Below are 21,105 nucleotides of genomic sequence, written 5' to 3' on the forward strand. Positions count from 1 at the left end.
TAAGATGTTTTTTGGCAATTTTTTATGTTTTTAGGGCTGTCAACTTTTCAATACTTTTATTTTTGTAATTATTCTATTTCATAATATTTTGTTTTCAAAGCCACTTTTTTGGTCAAAATTTTAGCACCCAGATCCGAGTTTAACCTAAATTTGTCATTGTTGTCTTATTTGGGTTTTTTTCCCCAACAAAATTAACTGGATTGCTTTATAAAAACAAAATTTTGTAATCCCAAAATTAAATTTGTGTAGGCTTGCATACGGTACACTGGAACATTTTCTTGCTTGAATACATGACACGCCAACAATGCAATTGCAAATTATAAATTCTCTTTATTTCATATATTAGACCAAATTGATCGCAAATAAATTCATAAAGTTACTAAAAACACATCATGTTTGAAAATAAACAAAGCAATTAGTATCATTTCTACTTCTTCCCATTTCGAAATCTCTCTTGCAGAATTCTTTGTCCCATATACCTGCACCACAAACAATTCAAGATTACAACCTCTACAATAATGAAGCCTCATATTATAAAGCTCAGCAATCGTAATCACAAGAAAAAAATATTACTGACAGATTAATTTCGCTAATCTTAATTTTAATTAAAATATTATTTAGCATAAACTAAATAAGTACACTTATTTTGATAAGTGTATTTATTTGGATCACATCAACACTCTATTTTTTTGCATATATTTTTATAAAAAATAAAAAATATACCTATTTAAATCATTATTTTATTTATTCATTTTCTGTGTGAATCTGCACTGCCAGCGGCGGAGCCAATTTAGGCCCACCAGCAGGTGCTCGTACCCTGCCTCAAATTTTTGAGAATTACTTTTTCCCTCGTGTCATATAAATTCTACTTCTGGCCCATGCCTATGAAAATTCCAAAATTTAACAACCCCTTGTGGAAAATATGGTGGGAACTCGAACAACACATGAAATTTATGTTTATAATATCTCATCCAAAGAAGATTGAACAAAGAGATGGAGAATCATATCAGATGGAAAGAGGTGGTTGGAATCCAGTGATTCATAGGAAAAAGGTGGTAAGGCAGAGACGACCTGGCAATGAGGGAGGGTTGGTCACTATTTTTGTGGATAACATTCCTGAATCCATGGATCCCAAAGGGTTATTTAGCCTATTTTGCAAGTTCGGCATAGTTAAGGATGTGTTCATCCCAGGGAAGAGAAGGAAATCAACAAGATCTCGATGTGGGTTCGTCAGATACGACTGTGAAGTGGCGGCAGATATGGCGATCCAGATAGCCGTTGGCTTGTGGTGTGATAACAAGGCCTTAATGGTTAAAAGGGCAGAGTACCAAAAATCCCAAACTCTCGGTCCAATGGAGCAAAGGGGCCCATTCAGAGATGAAGATGGTTCGAGGATTCTGCAGAGGGCTCATTTGTAGCAGAGGCCACATCATGGTGGCAAGAAGACTTATGCAGAGGCATTGGTTAGTGCTGGCTCAACTGACAAGGACAAGGTGGTAATCAAGGCCAAGGAGGAAGGTAATGGATGGCTGTATGAAAGCCTAGTTGTGAAAATGAGAAGTTTTCGAGCTTTTAAGGATTTCAGATCAGAGTTGTGTATCAGAGGGTTGACGGATGTGGTTGCTAGGGAATGTGGAGGCAACTTAGTGCTGCTAACATTTAGCTTCGTCCAGCATATGAAGGAAGGGAAGGCTCAGTTGGAAGACTGGGATCAGAAGTGGTGCGACTCAGTTGAAGAATGGGAGAAAGGTCAATTTGTAGAGCAGGAGAAGTGTGTATGGTTATATTGCTTTGGTATACCAATTAACCTTTTGAGTGTCACAACCTTTCGCAGTGTAGCTAGCCATTGAGGTTCAGTGGTTCAATTTCAGGAAGATATAATTAATCCTAGCACCTTCCACCAAGGAAGAGTTCGTGTGCTCACGAGGTGCATGGAGATGATCAATACAACCGTTTATTTAGAGTGTAGAGGTAAGCTAATTCCGGTGAGAGTCTGTGAGGAACCTCCATGGTGTTTATGTCATAGCACCATCATTAGCACAAGCAAGAACCATGTTCAGATCCAAACCAGCGACAGAGAAGAGGTCGACCAACTGTCTAGTAATGGTGAGTGTAGAAGAAATACTAAGCAAGCTTCTTCAGGAAAGGTGGTAGGCATGGAGGGAGGCTCAGATGGATTAAGCAGTGTGATGGAGACAATGCCAGCCAGAGTAGAGGTGTTAGGCAGGGGAAATGATGGCAAGCATGCAATAGCCGTAGGTGCAACTCAAGGATGTATGGGGAACGGCAATTTAGGTGCGCTTTCCAACGAGGGCAGTCTAATTCAGCAAGTCAACACAAAGGTGGTCATGATGAACGAGATTCAAAATCTTAATGGGGATACATGCACTTCTGGGCCAACAAAAGGCTTCCATGGTCCAGAAGGGGACAAACCACACATTAATCTGGAGGTCTTTCTTAAGGGAGTGCAGATTGGGCCCCAACTTTGTGGATCAAATAAGCAAGTGGGCCCAAACTTGGGTGATAGTATGGACCAATTCAGTCTTAGGCCCAATTTGATTCAATCCATTCAAACGAAATTGGGAAAGAAGGTTGATGGCAGCAGTAAAGGTAAGAATGTTACAACACACAAAGCCTGCCATCCTTGGAAGAAAGGCCCCATTGCAAAGAGTGGCAGGCGTGTAGTTGGTAGTACTAGCAGACAGAAAGGTGTGGTCCGAAGTATGGGATTTTCAAGAGGTGCTTTCTTCAGAACTTCTGCAGTAGCCGTGGCTTCATCTCTGTCATCTTCATCCCAGAATGGCTCGAGAATTAGAAGGAGAAATTTGTTAGAAGAGGCTAAGAAAACTCTGAAGGTAGGAAGTATACTGGGGCTGCAGTTCCATGGCCAAGAAGATAAGGTTGTGAGCAAGTTAGTGGAGCTAGAAGAGAAGGATGTGGAAAGAGCAGCAGGTGCTGAAAGGGCAAACAGAAATTAGCAGTCTAACAATGGGGGAATTGGGTGTGTCATGCATGTGTTATTATGAAGATTTTATCTTGGAATGTGAGAGGGCTGAGAAGGCCAGAAAAAAGGGGGAAAATCAAAAATTTGGTGAAGGACAAGAAGGTAGATGTCTTGTTACTGCAAGAAACTAAAAGAAGTACTTTGGATGAGTTTTTTGTGAAAACCATTAGGCCATATGAAGAGATGGATTTTTTAGGGGTGGATCTAGATGGCAGTGCTGGTGGTCTTTTGTGCATCTGGAGACCAGATGTCTTCCAGCTTAAAGATTGCTGTTGCAGTAGGAATTTCATCCTAATATCATGTTCAACATGTTTTTCTTTTGACTGTGTTATTGTTAATATTTATGCCCCAAACAAGGTCCTGAGAAGGAGTCAATTATGGGATGCTCTGGTGAGTGTGTACCCTCATTATTCAAACCCATGGTGCGTGGGTGGGGACTTCAATGAGATCAGGTTTATGAGCGAGAGGATAGGGTGTTCAAGAAGAGAGAGAGAAGGATGAAGGATTTTAATGAGTTTATAGACAGATTGGAATTTTCTAATTTGCCTATGCTAGGTAGACATTTTACTTGGTGTAATGCTCTAGATGGGGAAAGATGGAGTAGGATAGACCGATTTTTGCTAGATTCAAGATGGCTGGAAAAGTTTTCTTTCAAATAGTGGGGTCTCCCTAGAACCATTTCAGATCACTGCCCAATTTTGCTGAAGGAGGATGATAGGGACTGGGGTCCCAAACCTTTCAGGCTCTTAAATCCTTGGCTGTCACATCCTTCCTTCTTGCCTGAAGTTCAACAGATCTGGGGGAATAGTCATGTTTCAGGTTGGGCAGGGTTTAAACTACTGAGTAAGCTAAGAATTTTAAGATCTCATTTAAAGGTGTGGAACAAGGAGGTGTTTGGTAACATTGACTCTCAATTAAAAGTAGCCGAAGAGGAATTGCATGATTGGGACTTGAAGGCAGAAATCAGGCCTTTGACTGACGTGGAGCTTCGAAGTAGAAGAGAAGCTAGAAGTTTGGTGTGGAATCTAAGTAGAAATAAGGAGAGTCTATGGCACCAAAAGTCCAGAATGCTATGGGCTCGAAATGGTGATAAAAACACTAAATTTTTCCATATAATGGCCAGCAGGAGGCAAAGAAAGAATATGTTAGACTTAGTCTGTGTGGAGGGGGTGAACCTTGAGGACCCTACTCTAATCAAACAAGCTATGACCAGGCACTTTAGGCATCAGTTTTCAGAGAATTGGGTTGTTAGGCCTAAGTTATCAGGTCCTTTTGATGTAATAAGTTCTGAGGCTGCAGCTAATCTGAAACATTGTTCTCCGAGGATGAGATTTGGGCAGCTATTAAAGATTGTGATGGGAACAAGGCCCCTGGGCCAGATGGATTTAATCTCGCATGCATTCAGAGGTGTTGGTCTACTATGAAAAGTGAAATAATTCAATTTTTTCAGGAATTCCACTCAAATGTAAAATTATCAAGCGGGATAAATAGTTCTTTCATTGTGCTCATTCCTAAGAAGGATAGCCCTGTAGGTTTGGGTGATTATAGGCCTATTAGTTTGGCTAGCTCTATTTACAAGATCTTGGCCAAGGTTCTATCTAGTAGGTTAAAGCAGGTGCTTCCAGCTGTGATCAGCGAGGTGCAGTCAGCTTTTCTAAGTGGTAGACATATTTTAGATGGTGTATTGATAGCCAATGAAGTTGTAGATGGGTGGAGAAGAGCTAAAAAGAAAGGCATTATACTGAAGTTGGATTTTGAGAAAGCCTATGACTCTTTAAATTGGGAGTTCTTATTGTCAATGTTGGGTAACTTCGGCTTTGGTGCAAGATGGATTAGGTGGATGAAAACTTGTATTTCAACAGCTAAGGTGTCTATATTGGTCAATGGCTCACCTACTGAGGAATTTCAACCCCAGAAGGGTTTAAGGCAAGGGGATCCTTTAGCCCCTTTTTTGTTCATCGTGGCAGCTGAAGGTCTTAATCTATTATTGAAAAGGGCAACAGAGAAGGGCTTGTTTAAAGGTGCTATTGTAGGCTCTGACCAGTTGGGTATTTCACACCTACAATTCGCAGACGGCACTATTATTTTTTGTGAAGGTGGTAAGGATGAAATTTTGAATATAAAGAGGGTGTTGAGGTGCTTTGAGGTGATATCTGGTTTAAAGATCAATTATCATAAGAGTGTTGTGTGTGGGATGGGCTACCAGGATGATCAATCCAAGGAGTTTGCTAAGATCCTGAATTGTTTTTCCAAGAAGCTGCCGTTTAATTTCCTAGGCTTGCCTTTAGGGTCCAATCCCAGCAGGAAGATCACTTGGGCCCCAATTGTAGCTAAAATTCAAAGAAACTTTCATCTTGGAAGAGAAAGTTATTATCCTTTGCTGGTAGACTAACTTTGATTAAATCAGCCCTATCCAATTTGCCGATCTATTTCCTGTCTCTTTTCAAAATGCCTAGAGGGGTAGTAAAGATTATCTCTAAACTGCAGGCCAATTTTCTGTGGGGGGGATCTGCAACCAGTAGGAAAGTGCACCTAGTGAAATGGAAAGAGGTTACCAGGAGCAAGAGTTAAGGAGGCTTGGGAGTGAGGGATCTAGGAGAGGTAAATGAGTGTCTGCTCTTGAAGTGGTGGTGGAGGTTCAGTAGGGATGACAAGGCTTTGTGGAAATCTGTGGTGTGCTCTAAGTATGGTAGGATCGGAGGGGGTTGGAGTCCCCTGGTAAATCAATCAGGTGGAACTTCAATTGTGTGGAAGGACATCTCACAGCTTTCTATGGTCAATCAGCAGCTAGGGGCTATCTTTTTTGATCAGGTCAAAATCATCATTGGTAATGGGAGGACAATCAACTTCTGGGATGACGCTTGGTTGGGAAGCAGAGCCTTGAAAGTTGAATTCCCCAGATTATTTAGTTTATCAACAGAGAAGGAGGAGTCTCTGCAGCAAATTAGTGCAAAGAAGAGCACCCTAGGGGGGTGGCAACTTCAGTTTAGAAGGAATTTACTAGCTTGGGAAGAGGAGGAGGTGCAGAGGCTGCTAGGGATGTTGGTTCTATCCCTTTCTCTAAGATATAATATTGAGGATTCCTGCTTCTGGGCAGCAGAGAAGTCAGGGCAATTTACAGTTGCATCTGTGTGGAGGTGGAGGGTCGCAGCTAGGGGCCTTGGTCTGGGTGTTCCTCCGGGGGTGTGGGTAAGCTTTGCTCCTCCAAAAATGCAGTTCCTTTGTTGGTTGGCTTGGCGTGGCAGGGTAAAAACTACTTCCTTCCTTCAAAGAATAGGGGCTATTGATACGAATGCAAACATTCTCTGTGTTCTCTGTAAAGCTGAGGTGGAAACTGTCGATCATGTTCTTTTGTTTTGCCCTCTAGTGTGGAAGTGTTGGTCTACTATGGTTGACTGGTGGGATCAGGTTTGGGCCATACCAGGATCAGTAGCAGACCTGCTACATTGGTGGGCTGGAGGTAGGTTCAAAGGCTGGTTACCCAAAGCGTGGCAGATTGTCCCCGCTGTTGTGCTATGGTCTGTTTGGAAGCTGAGGAATGACTGCGTGTTCAAGGGTGCTCATCTCAACATTCAAGATTTGTGCGAGAAAATTAAGGTGCAGATAGCCTTGTGGACCAAATGCCATGTGGTGGTGAATTATTCAGTCCATGACATCGTGTCCAATCTTTATCAGATCAGGTTGGCCCCTTGAGGTTTGTGGTGAATTGCTGGGATTGCATTGGTTGCTATTTGGTTGCTACTGCATTGGTTCTGCTGGTGGGGCTTTTGATTTGTTGCAGCAGCACTCCAATCGCTGCATTGCAGCTTCAGCCTTGGTGAATTACTCAGGTTTGTGGTGAATTGCTCGGTGAAGATATGCAATGGTGAATTCTGGTTCTGGTTTGTGTTGATTGCTGGGGTTGGGTTATTCTGGTTGGTTTGGTCAGGTCTGGTTGCTATTGACTGATCATATTGCCAAGGTCACTAGCAAGGCTTGTTCTGGTTTTGTGCCAGGAGTATTGGTTAATCCCAAGGTCAATCGTAGTGGGCTGGTTTTCTGCTTTTGGTTTGCTGTCGGTTTGCTTTTGGTCTGTTAGTTTTCTTTTGCTGTTCTTGTCTGTGATTTTCTTCTTCTTCTTGGCTTTGGTTCCTCACCAAACTCCTCTCCCTCCTCCTTTGTTGATGTAATCTCTCTTCTTGTTAGGTTTTTGCATCTATAAAGGTTCCTTTTTACTGATAAAAAAAAATAAATAAATTCTACTTCTGAATATTTCACATTATTTTATTTTAGTCTAATTAAAAATGCTCCTTTAGAAATTGCAATGAAATCAAGAGATAAAATACTTCACTCAAAGAGATTGTGGGTTGGCATTCAGTTTTAAATAATCAATTATTTTTTACTTCTATCCAATTTCTTAATAAATGTTATTAATTGATTTAAATTGCCACAATGTAAAATTGAAGAACAAAAGTGATAAAATTAAAACTGAACCTTTCAAATTGATACAAAATACAAATTACAAAAAAGGGGCATTTGACCCTAATAAAAAAATAGGACCTACTTGTATATATGATATTTGTTGTATTGATTCATAAGAAGTGAAAGGATAACTTTTCACCCAATAGTTTGATATATATTTTATTTTTATTCCTATTATTTTAATTTGAATAATTTAATATCTATATTTTAAGTTCAATTCTAATTCGATTTTTTTTTTCCACTAAATTTTTGTGGATTTTTTTTTTTTTTTTTTTCCTGCGTGTACATTCCAAAAGACTAATAAATGTCACAAAATCATAGTGACAAAAAGGAATGAGGATTAATTACCTTCCAAGCATCATAACAGTAGCCTGAGGATTAGTTCCGGGAGAGCCATAAAAGGTAGAACCATCAACAACACGCAATGCGTCTACGCCGAGCACTTTATAATCACTATCTACCACCCTCCCAACTTGGCAACCTCCATGATAATGCCAAATGGTCATTACAGTGTCTATGCAAAACTGTTCCAATGACAATACTGCACCCAGGTGTCTGGGTCTCATGTTCACCGGCAATGTCAGCATCAACCCCATAAGAGTTTCTGCCGGCAATGAATTGAACTTCGATAAAGCACTTGATTCTATTATCTGAGTGATGGTTGTCATGGCTTCAACACACCTCTGCAGATCTTTGGGGTCTTTGAAGTAGTTGAAGGTTACTCTCGGGTTGTCATTTGGATCACGGGTTTGAAGCTCCAAATGGCCCATTGAGAATGGACCCGCGATCTTTTCTAGGAGGATTCCAATGTGAGAAGCTGGGTTCAGAAATGAGTTGAAGCTTTGATTAGCAAGCGCTGTGGAGTTGTGTCTGATCTGCAACAATGTCAACCATTTTTTGTAATGTTGGCATCGTTATACTCAAGATTTTAAAAAGCGATTGCAATCGTTACGTAACCGTACCTAACGGTTGTAATGATTATCGTCACCCGTTACGACTACTATAATGGTGTGACAGAAATTTACATATATACCGGCCGTTTCGATGTTACATAACGACCGTAGTAGTATCATAACGGCCGTAACGGTCTGTTAGACGGTACCATAACGGCCATAACGCTCTGTTAGATACAGTTACACCCTTTTACGATATTCTAAGAAAACTTAAAAAAAGAACAAATACTCATGTGATCCAAAAAAAAAAAAAAATCTTATATGAATTTATTTATTTATTTTAATTTGTGGCACAATGTTTATTTTATAATCATTTCATATAATAATTGTGAATATTTGTCATTTAGTTAGTTCAAGTATTGGTAAAAAATAATTTGTGGACATTTAAAATCAATTATCCGTAAAATTATTAACTATAGAAATAAAATGTAAAAATCTTCTTTTATAGTGATTTGAAAATATGAAATATATTGGTTCATACTTAAAAATTAACAAAACTTGATCAAAATTTATTTTAAATCTCAATAAATGTGATTCTGAAAAGAGAATATATATATATATATATATATATATGTGTATCAGTAAGTTTTCTTCAAATTGCGAAAAAAAAATTATGGTTCCGGTTACCGTGACCGTTATGCTACGGTCTTTACGCTCCGCAACTGCTAGCGCGTCACCGTAACCATTACGGTGACAGCAATCGCTTTTCAAAACCTTGGTTATATTACATACTCAGAATTTTTATCTAGAAATTTAAACGGAATCATCATATCTCAAATATATTTCTATGTTCATGATAATTTTCTTCACAAATTTTCATGGCAACGAAGATTTCCTTTTATGAAATATATATGCTTATGAAAAGTGATTTGTTAAAAAACAACAAACCTGATTTGCTGACATTTGAGCAAGAGCATAGCCAAACAAGGAACCACTAGCTGCCTCAATATAATAGCTGTCGGACTGGGGAATCCCTACAACTTGAATGAGTGAGACTTCAAGGGGCCTAAGAGTTGGAATGAATAGTGCATTCATTGGATTATCAGCCATTCCTTGACCAACCATGGGCCGGTCAACCAGCACCTTTATTCCATGGGCCATGAGATGTTGCTTGGGCCCAATACCACTCAACATCAGCAGTTGTGGACTCCCAAGTGCTCCTGCTGATAATATAATTTCATTCATGGAACAACCCTTGTTTAGGTATGCTCTATGCATCTTTCCATTTGCATCTCTAAATGCCACACCATCAGCTTTTGGCTTTGCTTGTTCTGCTGTAATATTACAATCACAAAAGAAATAATGCAATATTAAACATGACTGCGATTGATTTTTATTAATGATCAGTTCTGTAGCGAACACAGAAATTCAATACAGAATCAGACACCAAATATACATAAGTAGAGACTATGTTGGATATTTATTAGTAAGATTTAAATTTTTTTTAAATTACTGTTTCACATTTATATATATATATATATATATATATTATGTTCGATTCTATAATTATAGACTTATTCACTGACAATTTCTTAATTTATGTATAACATAAATAAACATAGACATCCGTGCCTGCCATGATGTAGTACCGATGTGTAATTGTAATGAAATTTCTTTATTACATGTCTAATAGTTATAAACTAAACAAATAAATTCATTACTATTTCAAATTAAGAAAATGGCATTTTGTTTTTTCACATAGGCAAAATAAGGTTGTCACTTTAAGAAATTATTTCAAGTTGGTACTAGACCATGTCATTGCTTCAAGATATCGAAATATGCAATAAATTGGAAACCCAATTTTCGGTTGCCCATAAGACATAAGCGTTTGTGGGAGCCAGAAAAAAAGGATATTAGCTTATTAGGCTAATCCAAACAAGGCCTGACAATGGGCCTAGTCCAAACATGCAAGCCCACCAAACAAATATCAACCAAGCAAATATCACACCCCCCCGTCTCTATAAAAAGAGGGCATCCTAAGGAGTAAGGTAGGCCTCATCTTTCTAGCAGACAAACACAAACACTCTTCATTTTTTTCATCTTCCTTCTTTGATTTCAATGGCTAACTTTATCATTGGAGTGTCCGGCCGGCAACCCCGGTTGGGTAGCGCCGACTATGTTTATCTTTGCAGATATACAGGGACTAAGCTCATCGTTTCGTTGGATCTCTACAATCCATTTGAGAGGATTTCCCTGATCTCACAATTGGTGCCGTCTGTAGGAATCGTTTGAGAATTCAATGAAGAGCAGAGCAAACACCACCCTTAAGGAACTCGGACCAGTGTACTATCTACTGTTGGGTCTTTGTCTTCTCCCTTTTTGATTATGTTTATGAATATTAGTATATATATATATATATATATGTATGTATGTATATGTCTATATATTTATGCTCACAGATTTTGTCAAATAAATATTAATTTTGTTTAGGAAAGTTAAAGAACAAGACGAAGGTAATGGATCTACAATTGAGTCTAGATTTTCTCTCTCTAAAAATGGATTTCGCGCTTTTCCTTGTGAGAACATCTTTTCGGCCTTACAAAAAAGGTTACCTGGCCAAACCCACCCTGGGTCTTTATTTATTAAATTATTGCCTCACAAAAGTTGATTCTTGCAATATACTTATATGTGCATGTGCTAACAATTAACATGAATTAAAGAATTGTGTTATGGTTCAAACAAGCCGAATGGCCGACTCTTCCCAACTTTAGTTCGGAAACGCTGTAGTCATCCTTATGGCCGTCTCGTCAAATTCCAATCCGATCAACAATAATTCAATAACTCCGACCCCAATCCGTCATTCCTCAGTTTGTTACCCAATCGCACGACATGCCATATAAGCGCGATCCCAGGGAAACCCACTTCTAAAATGGAACCTCTAGCTTTTCTTTTTGAATAACTATTGTCTTGACTATGATTTCTATATACATATATGCCTATAACCTTCAATTTAATTACAAATATTATACCTTGCTAGAAGATGTTTACAGACAGAGTTCAGTACACCATTTCTCTGATGACCAACGCCAACCAAGTATTTCGGCAAGCTAAGAGAAGTGTCGATTGGCACCAATAGTCAGGCCAAGCTCGGCAAGCACCAAGAGGATGGTCATGGAAACCGAAGTAATGTCAACACAAGTGATCCACTTACCCAGCGCAAAACAGTTTGACAACACCATTGCCATGTGTAGTAGAAGAACAAGAAGGCCCAAGTCTGGACCTAGATTCTCTCTCTAGAAAGCTCATCAGCAACATCACTCAACAAGGAACTTGAACTCAAGCAATCAGTGGTCATGGTTGATCATCAAACTCATCCATAAAAGTGAAAGCCCGAAGTTCATACGCCACTAAGTTCATGAGTTTAAAAACATATGGAGCTGGTTGGCAACTCAACAAGGCTGCTCGGTAGCGTTACAGCCCCCATTTATATTCAACGTTCGGGCCCATGCATATGCATTTCGGCAATGTCGCAACTCATAGCAAATTCCTCGGCAAAGCTACAAAGCTACTCGGTAAATCTATAACCCCGAGCTCTATCCTTTGGCAATGAGAACGGCCTTGATTATTCGCCACCCAGTGCATATTTAACAACGTGAAACACCAAGCTCTTTTTTCGAAGCACATTCTCCCACCATGCACATTCTTCCGTTGACCACACTTTAGTTGAGGAAAAAAGCCCGAAAAAAAGAAAGAAAAGAGTAATAGCACAATCTTTTTTTTAGTCAACTGTTAGAGATCCGACAGCATCCAAACAAATGCAAAATGAGGCGTCTAAATGATGGAATGAATACTAGGACGAGAGATGAATCCAATGCCGCAAAAATGAGGCCAATCAGACTTAAAAATAGGGAGATACAAGGGCTAATAGTCAGGATTTTGAATCTAACAATTCTGCATTTCACGACATGATGCATAAAGAAGATGACATTAGGATTTATCATGCACTTCTCAGGGCAAGGTGCTCCATTACATCTTAGCGCGTTCTGGTTAATCGGGCGGTTTGATAACTTCAGGCATGATTGTCATCGAGGTTTTTGCCGTGTAGAATCCATCTTTGAAGTCCAAAATTTACAAATTCTGAGTCTCAGATTGGGATCAATAAATCGGCAAATCGGGGACGCTCAGTGATAGATCAACGGTCATATTGTATTCGATTGACATAAAATTTCAACAGTAGGCTCATGGAGTTAGGCCACAATCATCCATCTTCGCCAATCATTCATTCATCCCCTTGGCCATCTACTGCCAACTGGGGCAGGACTCACAACTTGAACTTTTTTGCAACATTTGTCATCTTTTAACAAATAAATAAATAATAATAATAATAATAACAAACATAAAATAAAATAATCTGGAGAGAATTTTAATTACAATGAGTGGATCCTGATATTTTTGAGTTTACTGTTTTCTAAATCTGTATCTCCAATATAATTTAATGAATTTATAGTTTACATGCATAAAGGTGTGGACTTTATTAAAGTTTGCATGGTGATGGCTTGATACATTATGATTGGGTCAACAATATTATTCAGCGAGATCAACAAATAACAAGGTTGCCGAACGGGAGCATTGGAAACATTATCTAAGCAGTCCATTTCAATGAACAAAATCCTTGACAATAACCATCACAAGCTTGCCCGGTCACCAACAAAATCCTTATGTAGTGATCATAAGCTCAGACTCAAGATCCGGCTATCACAGGTACGCCTATTCGGCAATATCAAAGAGTCGAATTACAACAATAAAGCCCGATGAGATTGCTTACTCGGCACAATTCGGTAACATAACCCACAATTCGGCAATATAACCCACAATTCGGCAACATCATTATTCGGCGAAACATCATTACTCGGCAACATCAGCACCGGTCAGTCGGCAGTGCCGCGGTAACGCCGAGTAGCTACCACCTTGAATGCGTAGCCACTCTACAACTCTATTGTCAAGCTCGTCGGCAATGGTAACTGTCTCGACCAGTACCCGTATATATGTTTATCATGTTGTCTACAATCGCGATGCCGAGAACAAATTTAGTCATTCTCTTTTTTGCGTCACATCTTGGCAACATGCTCCACAACATTGGACATTCTTGGAACAAAAAATTATAGTTATTCATTCATCTAACTTTTCGGCCCGAATCTCATGATTTAATTCTCGGAAGTACAACACCATTGTTTGGCGCTACTATCTCATCATATAACTAGCATCTCGGCTTGCCGAAATCAAAATCTAAATATACTAGAGGACTCGTGTCAACTAAAGGAGTCCAAACCCACCAATCTAAGAAGACAAGAGGTAACTGTAGTTCGCTGGTAGTTGCGAAACAGGCCAAATCCTCAGAACACTCAAATTTTCAAAGTTGTTGAAATCAAGTTTCGATCATCCCAACGTGAAGTACTCATCGAGACGAATCCAATACAACAAACTGCGTCAAAATGGCGCTAAAATGAAGCCCTACGAACCAGTCCAAATTTGGCCAGAAAATCCCCTGCTTTGCCAAAGAAGAACCAACAAGCAAATGAGGAAATCATCCTATGCTTCGCAGTTTGTGTTGCACTTGGTTGATCTGAACATTAGCTCTACTTTAGTTAAACCTAAGCCATCTGGAGCTCAATCACAATGATCCAATAGTCCTTTCCAACTATTTGCTATATTCTGGGCACATCTGTGCGGTCAGAATTTGCACATTCAACTCAGAAAAATTGTAGATTTTATTAGAAGACCAGTACCAAGTATATATATATTGTTATCGGCCAAGCATCCTACTTTGTCTCGGCATCATTCACTATCGCCAGGACATGGAGCAGGGGCAAGGTCTCCGTTTCAAATTGTTATCGGCCTACTCCCCGACACTTTTGGCCAAAGTCAATTTTATTCCTTCCGACTAACAAATCTTATTCGAAAACAATGGGGCAAATATATGTTGTAGACAATGCAGTACTAGTTTACTCCGACTTGGCACAAGCACAATTTATACTAGCTTAAGGGCAAGAAATCAACTTAAATTTGTTTCAACGCGCTCCATTTGGCAAAACATGCTCCACTCGGCAATTCCTTACAGCGAAGCGATGCTATTTTTTAATGCTCTACCACTGGCTTAGGTTTTTCAATTTTCTACTTTTTTCTGCCCAACAAGTCTACATTATTTGGTACAGGTAATCAATGACACGTGATGCACTATTCAAAATCCTTACAATATTGGCAGCTGATCGCCACTTAAAATCAACAAAAGTCTCCAAATGCAGCGCAATCTTCGCACTCGGCACAGGGCGTCATCAGCAAAGGTCTCCAAATTCAGAGCAAAACATATAGTACATGTGGCCTTCTTACTACAACCCTCGCTCGGAGGATATAATACCGCAGCCTACAGCCCTCCCCCAGGAGATATAATACCGTGGCCTATGACTCTCGCTCAGGGGTAACAATACCGTGGTCTATCGTTACAGAGATATCTGATGTAGACCTAAGGAGTCTCTATGTTAGACCTATATGGTCCCATCGTGCATTATTAGATGTACCACATATGTATTTGCTTTGTGAACTTTGATATGACAAGTAAATCACTTATGATATAGTTTATTTGGGACTCATGTGATACAATTTTGTACTAGTATTTCTAGTATTACTCACGGTGCTTTAGCTCACTCCTCTCTCTTATATACATATAGCTTTACATATATTTGCACATACATTGAGGCACACATGCATTCATGCAGTCATTAATTCATTCATTTTGTTCATTTATCAAACGTGTTCTTTATCAAGAAACCTACCATGTATTTGAAGAGCATAGCTCGGTAGTAAAAATTCTCATTGCCTTTACCGCAGACAATGAAAGTTTTGGGACAATTGTAGGAGCCAGAAAAAAAAAAATAGCTTATTGGGCTAACCCAAACAAGGCCTGACAATGGGCCTAATCCAAACAAGCAAGCTCACCGAACAAATATCTATCAAGGAAATATCACAACTCCCATCTCTATAAAAAAAAGGGCATCTCGAGGGCTAAGGTTGGCCTCATCTTTCTAGCAGACAGCACACAAACATTTTTCATTTTCTTCATCTTCCTTCTTTGATTTTAGTGGCTAACTTTATCAGAGTGTCTCTGGCCGACAACCCCGGTTGGGTGGCGCCGACTATGTTCGTCTTTGCAGATATACAAGAGCTAAGCTCATCTTTTCGTTGGATCTCTACAATCCATGTGAGAGGATTTTCCTAGTTTCACAATGTTGTATTTGGAAAAAGAAAACTTTATAATTCATACTTAATTTTGTTGTGTAATAAATGCAAATTATAATATTTTGAGGTTTTGACACTTTGTTTTAAAACTTAATTCTTTTCAATCATAACTAAAAAGATAATAATGATTTATAATTAAATACCACTTAAGACATAACCGCATACTATTTTAACCATAACCAAGGTTATAATTAACACACCGTAACCAAAAATAAAAAATAAAAACAATGGACCTTTTCATCTCAATGAATCATAATTACACAATATTTAACTCATAATTAAAAATTACAAAAGTCATAACCAAACATATAATATACTAAAATAAGATGGTATATATTATAAAAAAAATTTTAAATAATAAAATAAACAAATGTGGTCCACCAATGTGAGAGGATGTGAGACCGGTGTTGGAGAGAATAAAGAGATGGATAGAACAGATAGATCAGAAAACATGAGTGATCCTAACCAGATTTTAATTTATTTATAATTTATTCAGGTGATAATTTATTTATTTATATTTTGTATTATTAAATATACAATTTTAGGTTCTGTGTGGGTAAAAATCTGACCACACTGCCCGTTTAGTGATCAGCAGCAAAGCACCGGCAGAATAGATGGCTCCAGCAACCTGTAACAGAAAGGAAAAGCTCCGGCGGTGGTTCTTCCACCCGGGGGCACTCCGACGATCAAGTCAGTATGTTTCTCAAGGATAATCAAGTATTAAACTGAATACTCAAAGTATGAATTACATACCTTAGACCCACGGGGGTGCCTCTCTTTTATAATATACTTAATCCAAGTCCAACTAGAAATATGACTTCTATGTACCCCAATCTTAGTACTTACTCTGGACTCTTTAGGAGATAGAGATAAACTCCCTAAGAGGTTTATCCTTATCTTAATTAAGTCCCCTCTTTGCTTCAGGACTCTTGTCCCTTATCTTCGGATTCCGACATCTTCGGAGATGACCTCGGCTTCTCCTAGATTACCTCGGCTTAACTACCAGGGCACGTGGCACCTCGGCTGACACGTCGGCGTCACCATGCCACGTGTTGGTATTCAGAAAATATGTCCCCACAACTGCCCCCTAGGTTCCATTACCTCGGCATTCTGAGGTGATGGAATCTATTCCGAAATTTTGTCACTTCTTTTCTGAGCAATGGCTCAAAAAAAACTGTTTTGCCAAGATTATCTTCTTTCAGCCGACGTGTTCTCTTCGGAGAACGAGGCTTCGGTCGTACTCCCCTACGCGCATGAGCTGTCATGCATATCCAACTGTTTCTTTTACGTGTTTCGTCTTTATTGGAGCGTGTTAGTGACGCGCCTGAAGCTGTCTGTTCGTTCATCTGCGCCGTCTGACGCGTGCGTTGCTCTAGGCGCAATAATTGCCCTATTTTTGCCGCCGTTTCAAATTTTTGACAAAACTCTTTTTTGCCTCTTCTTTTCCTTCACTTTTTCATTCTGTCTTCTCGTTCTCTCTCTTTCTGAAAGCTTTTTCTTCTTCGAATCCGCCATTGCTTCAAACTTTCTTCTGGAACTGCTTTTGATCCTTCATTCTTGCAAAAGCCCTCTTTGTTGTTGCAACTGGTTTCTGGGTTCGGTGAGCACTGCCTTGGCTTCATTTGTTCTGGTAAGACCCTTTCTTTTAATTCTTCAATTCTCTTTATGTGCTTTTGTCTGTCTACTGCCATTACTGATTTTGTTCGAGGTCTGGGATTTATTTGTCTCTTGAATTTGTGGCTATACTTTGAGCTTCTATGCTTTTTCATCATTCTCTTTGCCGCTGTTTCTTGATTTGTTTCTGTATCTCTATTGCTTCTGAGAACTATACCTCTGTTCTTGAATCTGAAACTTCGTCTTTGTTTTCTTCTTTTTTGTATCTGTCCCAGATCTGTGCCCTCGATCTTTACCTTCATAGTTCATGGATTTGGGATTTGTCTGTAGAACCCTTAATCTTTAGGGAAACCTGAAAAACGCCCACCTTCTGAAACAGATTCCTCTTAGTTTAAGCCAACATAATGGGTATGTGGAGGCATAGGGTGAATACCCCAACAAAACTTGAATACTTTAGACAAGAATTCTCTATCCCAGCCGATGTTCACCTTAAATTGGCTGGGGATAATGATACCATCGTGCCCACAGATCATACAATGCCCTTTCCAATAGTTGCTTTTACCGAATGTGGACTTCGGCTTCCACTCGATCCCCTCTTTCGTCAAGTTCTCCATTTCTATAAGCTGAACCCTATGCAACTTACTATCAACTCCTATAGGGTAATTAACGGTATTATAGCCTTAGCTAGGCAAGAAAACCTTAGAATCACCCTAGCCGACCTTCAATATTGTTATACCATGTGCCCTCTTGATCTGAAGGATAGGGGTTTTGTCTATTACCTTAAGCCGAGATCCACTCAGTACAAGATTATAGCCGACCTTCCAGACTCCAACAAGGGGGCTGGAGATGACTTTCTTATTGCCTCTGGAAATTGGGAATTTGGCCCAGATGAAGATGTCCACCTCTACCCTCTTCCTCGAACACTTACAGAGGGCAAGAGTAAGAGCCCTGAGTCAATACTTAGTTGTTTTCATTCAACACTTAAATACTTTTGTTGTTTCTGACGTCTGATTCTTTGCAGATCTTCATCAGCCACCGAAAAATTTTCGTCAATCCTTCTTCCCAGGAACAGATCTGAAAACACTTCTTGGCCTTCCAATCCAAAAACGAAAAGCCCCAGTGTTACTAAACTTCATCCCCACATACAAATCCACCTTACCCGACGTCCCAAGAAAAATGAAGAAGAGTCTTTCTCTACCCAAAGCCACAACCTTAACTGCTTCCACATCCCGAACAGATCAAGAGTCCACGTCTAGCCCAGCCGATCTTCCATCGACTTCGGCCCCCTACTTAATACCAATCCCTGAACGTAGACGCCGAAGAAAGCTTGTAAAAACAGCCGAAATGGTTCGTTCAAAGCCTGTCGTCCAAGATCTTCTTGCCGACATTCCAACTGACGCCGAAGCCGCACCAACGCAAACAATGCTCCCACCCAAACAAAAGAGAGTAAAAAGGGCTCAACCTAAGGCCAAGGCTACAGATGCCGAAGCTGAAGATACTGTGCCTATTTCAAAGCTGGCAGAAAGCAAGAAATCAGCCTCTGTCTCTACCAAGAGATCTGCTGAGGGTCAACCCTCAGGGTCTACACAAACAAAGCGGCCAAGGTCATCGTCTGCGACGACCTCGGCTTCAAAGAAGCCCGACGTCCCATGGGCCCCTGATCTATCTCTGGAGGACAGGCCCATTATGGCTAGCGAGAGTGCTGACGACATTAATGTTGCTGTCGCTCTTAGCACTGCTCTGCTCCTACCGAATGACTTGGAGCGAAATGCCAGTTTTAGTGAGTATGAAAATTATGCTCTTATGCTCCAACACTCTGCTCAAGTAAGTATTTCTGTTTGTATTTATGTTTCTTCATTCTTTTTCTTTCTGAGAAAATTTTCTGATACTTCTGTTTTCATTCAGGCTATCCAACATGCCCATTCATTTTCAATGCAATCCTTTGAGAATCGTCAAAGATTGGTTGATATGAAGAGGGAAGCAACTTCAATGAAGAGAGAATTAAGGGCCCTTGAAGTAAAAATGAAAAAACTAGAGGATCAAGCCGAGGCTGCAACGAAGAACCAAACCTTAGCTCTTGAAAAGGCCGAAGCTGCTGAAGCCGTTAAAAAAGTAGCTGAAGCCGAGAAAAGGGAGGCCGAGGCTCAGAAGGTCCAAGCGCAAAAAGAACTTCAACAAGCGCTGGCCACCAAGGAGGCCGAAATCAAAGAGGCCGATGAAAAGGCCTATGCTCAAGGTATGGCTGACGTTGCAGAAGACTACAAGCTTCAAGTCAGGCAGGCATGCAACAGGGGATTTTCCCTTGGTTGGATGTCCTTGATAAAGAAGCTTGACCTTCCTGCTGACTCGCCATTGCGTCAGGCCGATGCTATTCCGTTACCATTTCCTCCACCTCCTCCTGAAGGTGAGTCAGAGTCCGAGGCCGAGGAGGAAGATGAAGAAAAACATGATGGTGAGGCCTTGGTGAGAAAACCCAAGAATGCTGCCGAAGTCAAGTCCCCTCCTCCCGCTGAACTGGTTATGGACTTAACTCAAGATGAGGGGGGTGATGATGCTGAGGAAGTGTCCAAGGAGTCTGTTCCAGGGTGTCTATCATCTGACCTCCTTCTGACTGAAAGAAGTCTTGACACAACTTTGGCAGAGATAGATGCCGAAATACAAGCGGAGAAGGTGGCCGAGGAGATTCCAGCTGAATCATCCGAGGTTCCAGTTCCTGCTGCTGCTGATGTTCAAGAGTCTTGATTTTCCCTTCTTTCTTTTCTGGATTTTGGACTTTGTTTTTTCTTTCAATTCCCGGACAATGTATATTCCTTCTTATGGCCGATGTGCCTTTTTCAGTATGTAATTGCAACTGTTCTTGCTATGGATATTTCAATCTTATGATGTTCTGTTGTTTGCTTCTGCGTAGTTCTATACTTAGAAATTTTTGCTTGCTTTCTGCTTTCTTTGTGCAATCTTCTCGGGGTTACATACCTCGGGTATAACTGCAAAGCTTTTTACTTCGGCAAGATACTGACCTGCAAACCTTGTATAAATTTTGATAAGTACAAAACATATACTACTCAATGTATACTTTTGCCATTTTTTTTTTTCAAGTTTTCAACAAGTATTTAAACAATGATTTCGTTCTAATCTACTTGTAAATTGCTACAAATTTCAACAAGTGTCTAAACAATATACTTAACCTTTGCTTCAACCCGTTAGTTTTCTGTATACCTCAGCGGGTGATCATACGTCGGCTTAACATAAACTTGTAAATTGCTACAAATTTCAACAAGTGTTAAGTATCTTCTCTAGGGTTTAAACAACCCACATATTGCTATGAAAACTTAAGCAATAACCTCGGCCTATCTTCAACTTGTAAATTGCTACAAATTTCAACAAGTGAAGATAAGGAATCAGCTTAATTCCAACTTGTAAATTGCTACAAATTTCAACAAGTGAATTAAGGAATAACATCGGCTTATCTTCAACTTGTAAATTGCTACAAATTTCAACAAGTGAAGATAAGGAATCAGCTTGATTCCAACTTGTAAATTGCTACAAATTTCAACAAGTGGATCAAGGAATAACATCGGCTTAACTTCAACTTGTAAATTGCTACAAATTTCAACAAGTGAAGATAAGGAATCAGCTTAATTCCAACTTGTAAATTGCTACAAATTTCAACAAGTGAATTAAGGAATAACATCGGCTTATCTTCAACTTGTAAATTGCTACAAATTTCAACAAGTGAAGATAAGGAATCAGCTTGATTCCAACTTGTAAATTGCTACAAATTTCAACAAGTGGATCAAGGAATAACATCGGCTTAACTTCAACTTGTAAATTGCTACAAAT

General features: G+C 39.6%; 2 protein-coding genes across 3 annotated transcripts in view; one reads left to right on the forward strand and one right to left on the reverse strand.

Moving 5' to 3' along the window:
* Nucleotides 1-305: 305 nt before the first annotated feature.
* The window catches only part of LOC114317178 (protein HOTHEAD), a 33,016-nt gene continuing 12,216 nt past the window's right edge, over nucleotides 306-21,105 (reverse strand). The window contains exons 3-5 of one of the 2 annotated variants that reach the window (XM_028263878.2): nucleotides 9,307-9,689; nucleotides 7,814-8,340; nucleotides 306-479 (exon numbers count right to left, since the gene is read on the reverse strand). In XM_028263878.2, coding sequence (XP_028119679.2) covers nucleotides 428-479; nucleotides 7,814-8,340; nucleotides 9,307-9,689 — 962 coding nt within the window. In that variant the 3' untranslated portion in view covers nucleotides 306-427. Of the gene's footprint in view, nucleotides 480-7,813; nucleotides 8,341-9,306; nucleotides 9,693-21,105 lie in introns of both variants that reach the window. The other variant, XM_028263875.2, reaches the window with a different exon arrangement.
* On the forward strand, nucleotides 16,054-20,152 carry LOC145796064 (uncharacterized). The gene is made up of 2 exons (XM_082881057.1): nucleotides 16,054-19,089; nucleotides 19,171-20,152. Exons 1-2 carry the CDS (start codon nucleotides 18,442-18,444, stop codon nucleotides 20,005-20,007), a joined length of 1,485 nt encoding a protein of 494 aa, XP_082737183.1. The 5' UTR covers nucleotides 16,054-18,441; the 3' UTR covers nucleotides 20,008-20,152.

The sequence above is a fragment of the Camellia sinensis genome, chromosome 1, assembly GCF_055761805.1.
Source record: "Camellia sinensis isolate YWXY chromosome 1, ASM5576180v1, whole genome shotgun sequence".
Taxonomy (NCBI): Eukaryota; Viridiplantae; Streptophyta; class Magnoliopsida; order Ericales; family Theaceae; genus Camellia; species Camellia sinensis.

Bases quoted from the DNA above. Each gene is read 5' to 3' on its own strand.
- LOC145796064 (XM_082881057.1), top strand. From the start codon at position 18,442: ATGAAGAAGAGTCTTTCTCTACCCAAAGCCACAACCTTAACTGCTTCC. The intron at 19,090-19,170 runs GTAAGTATTTCT...GTTTTCATTCAG, and splicing joins TGCTCCAACACTCTGCTCAA to GCTATCCAACATGCCCATTC.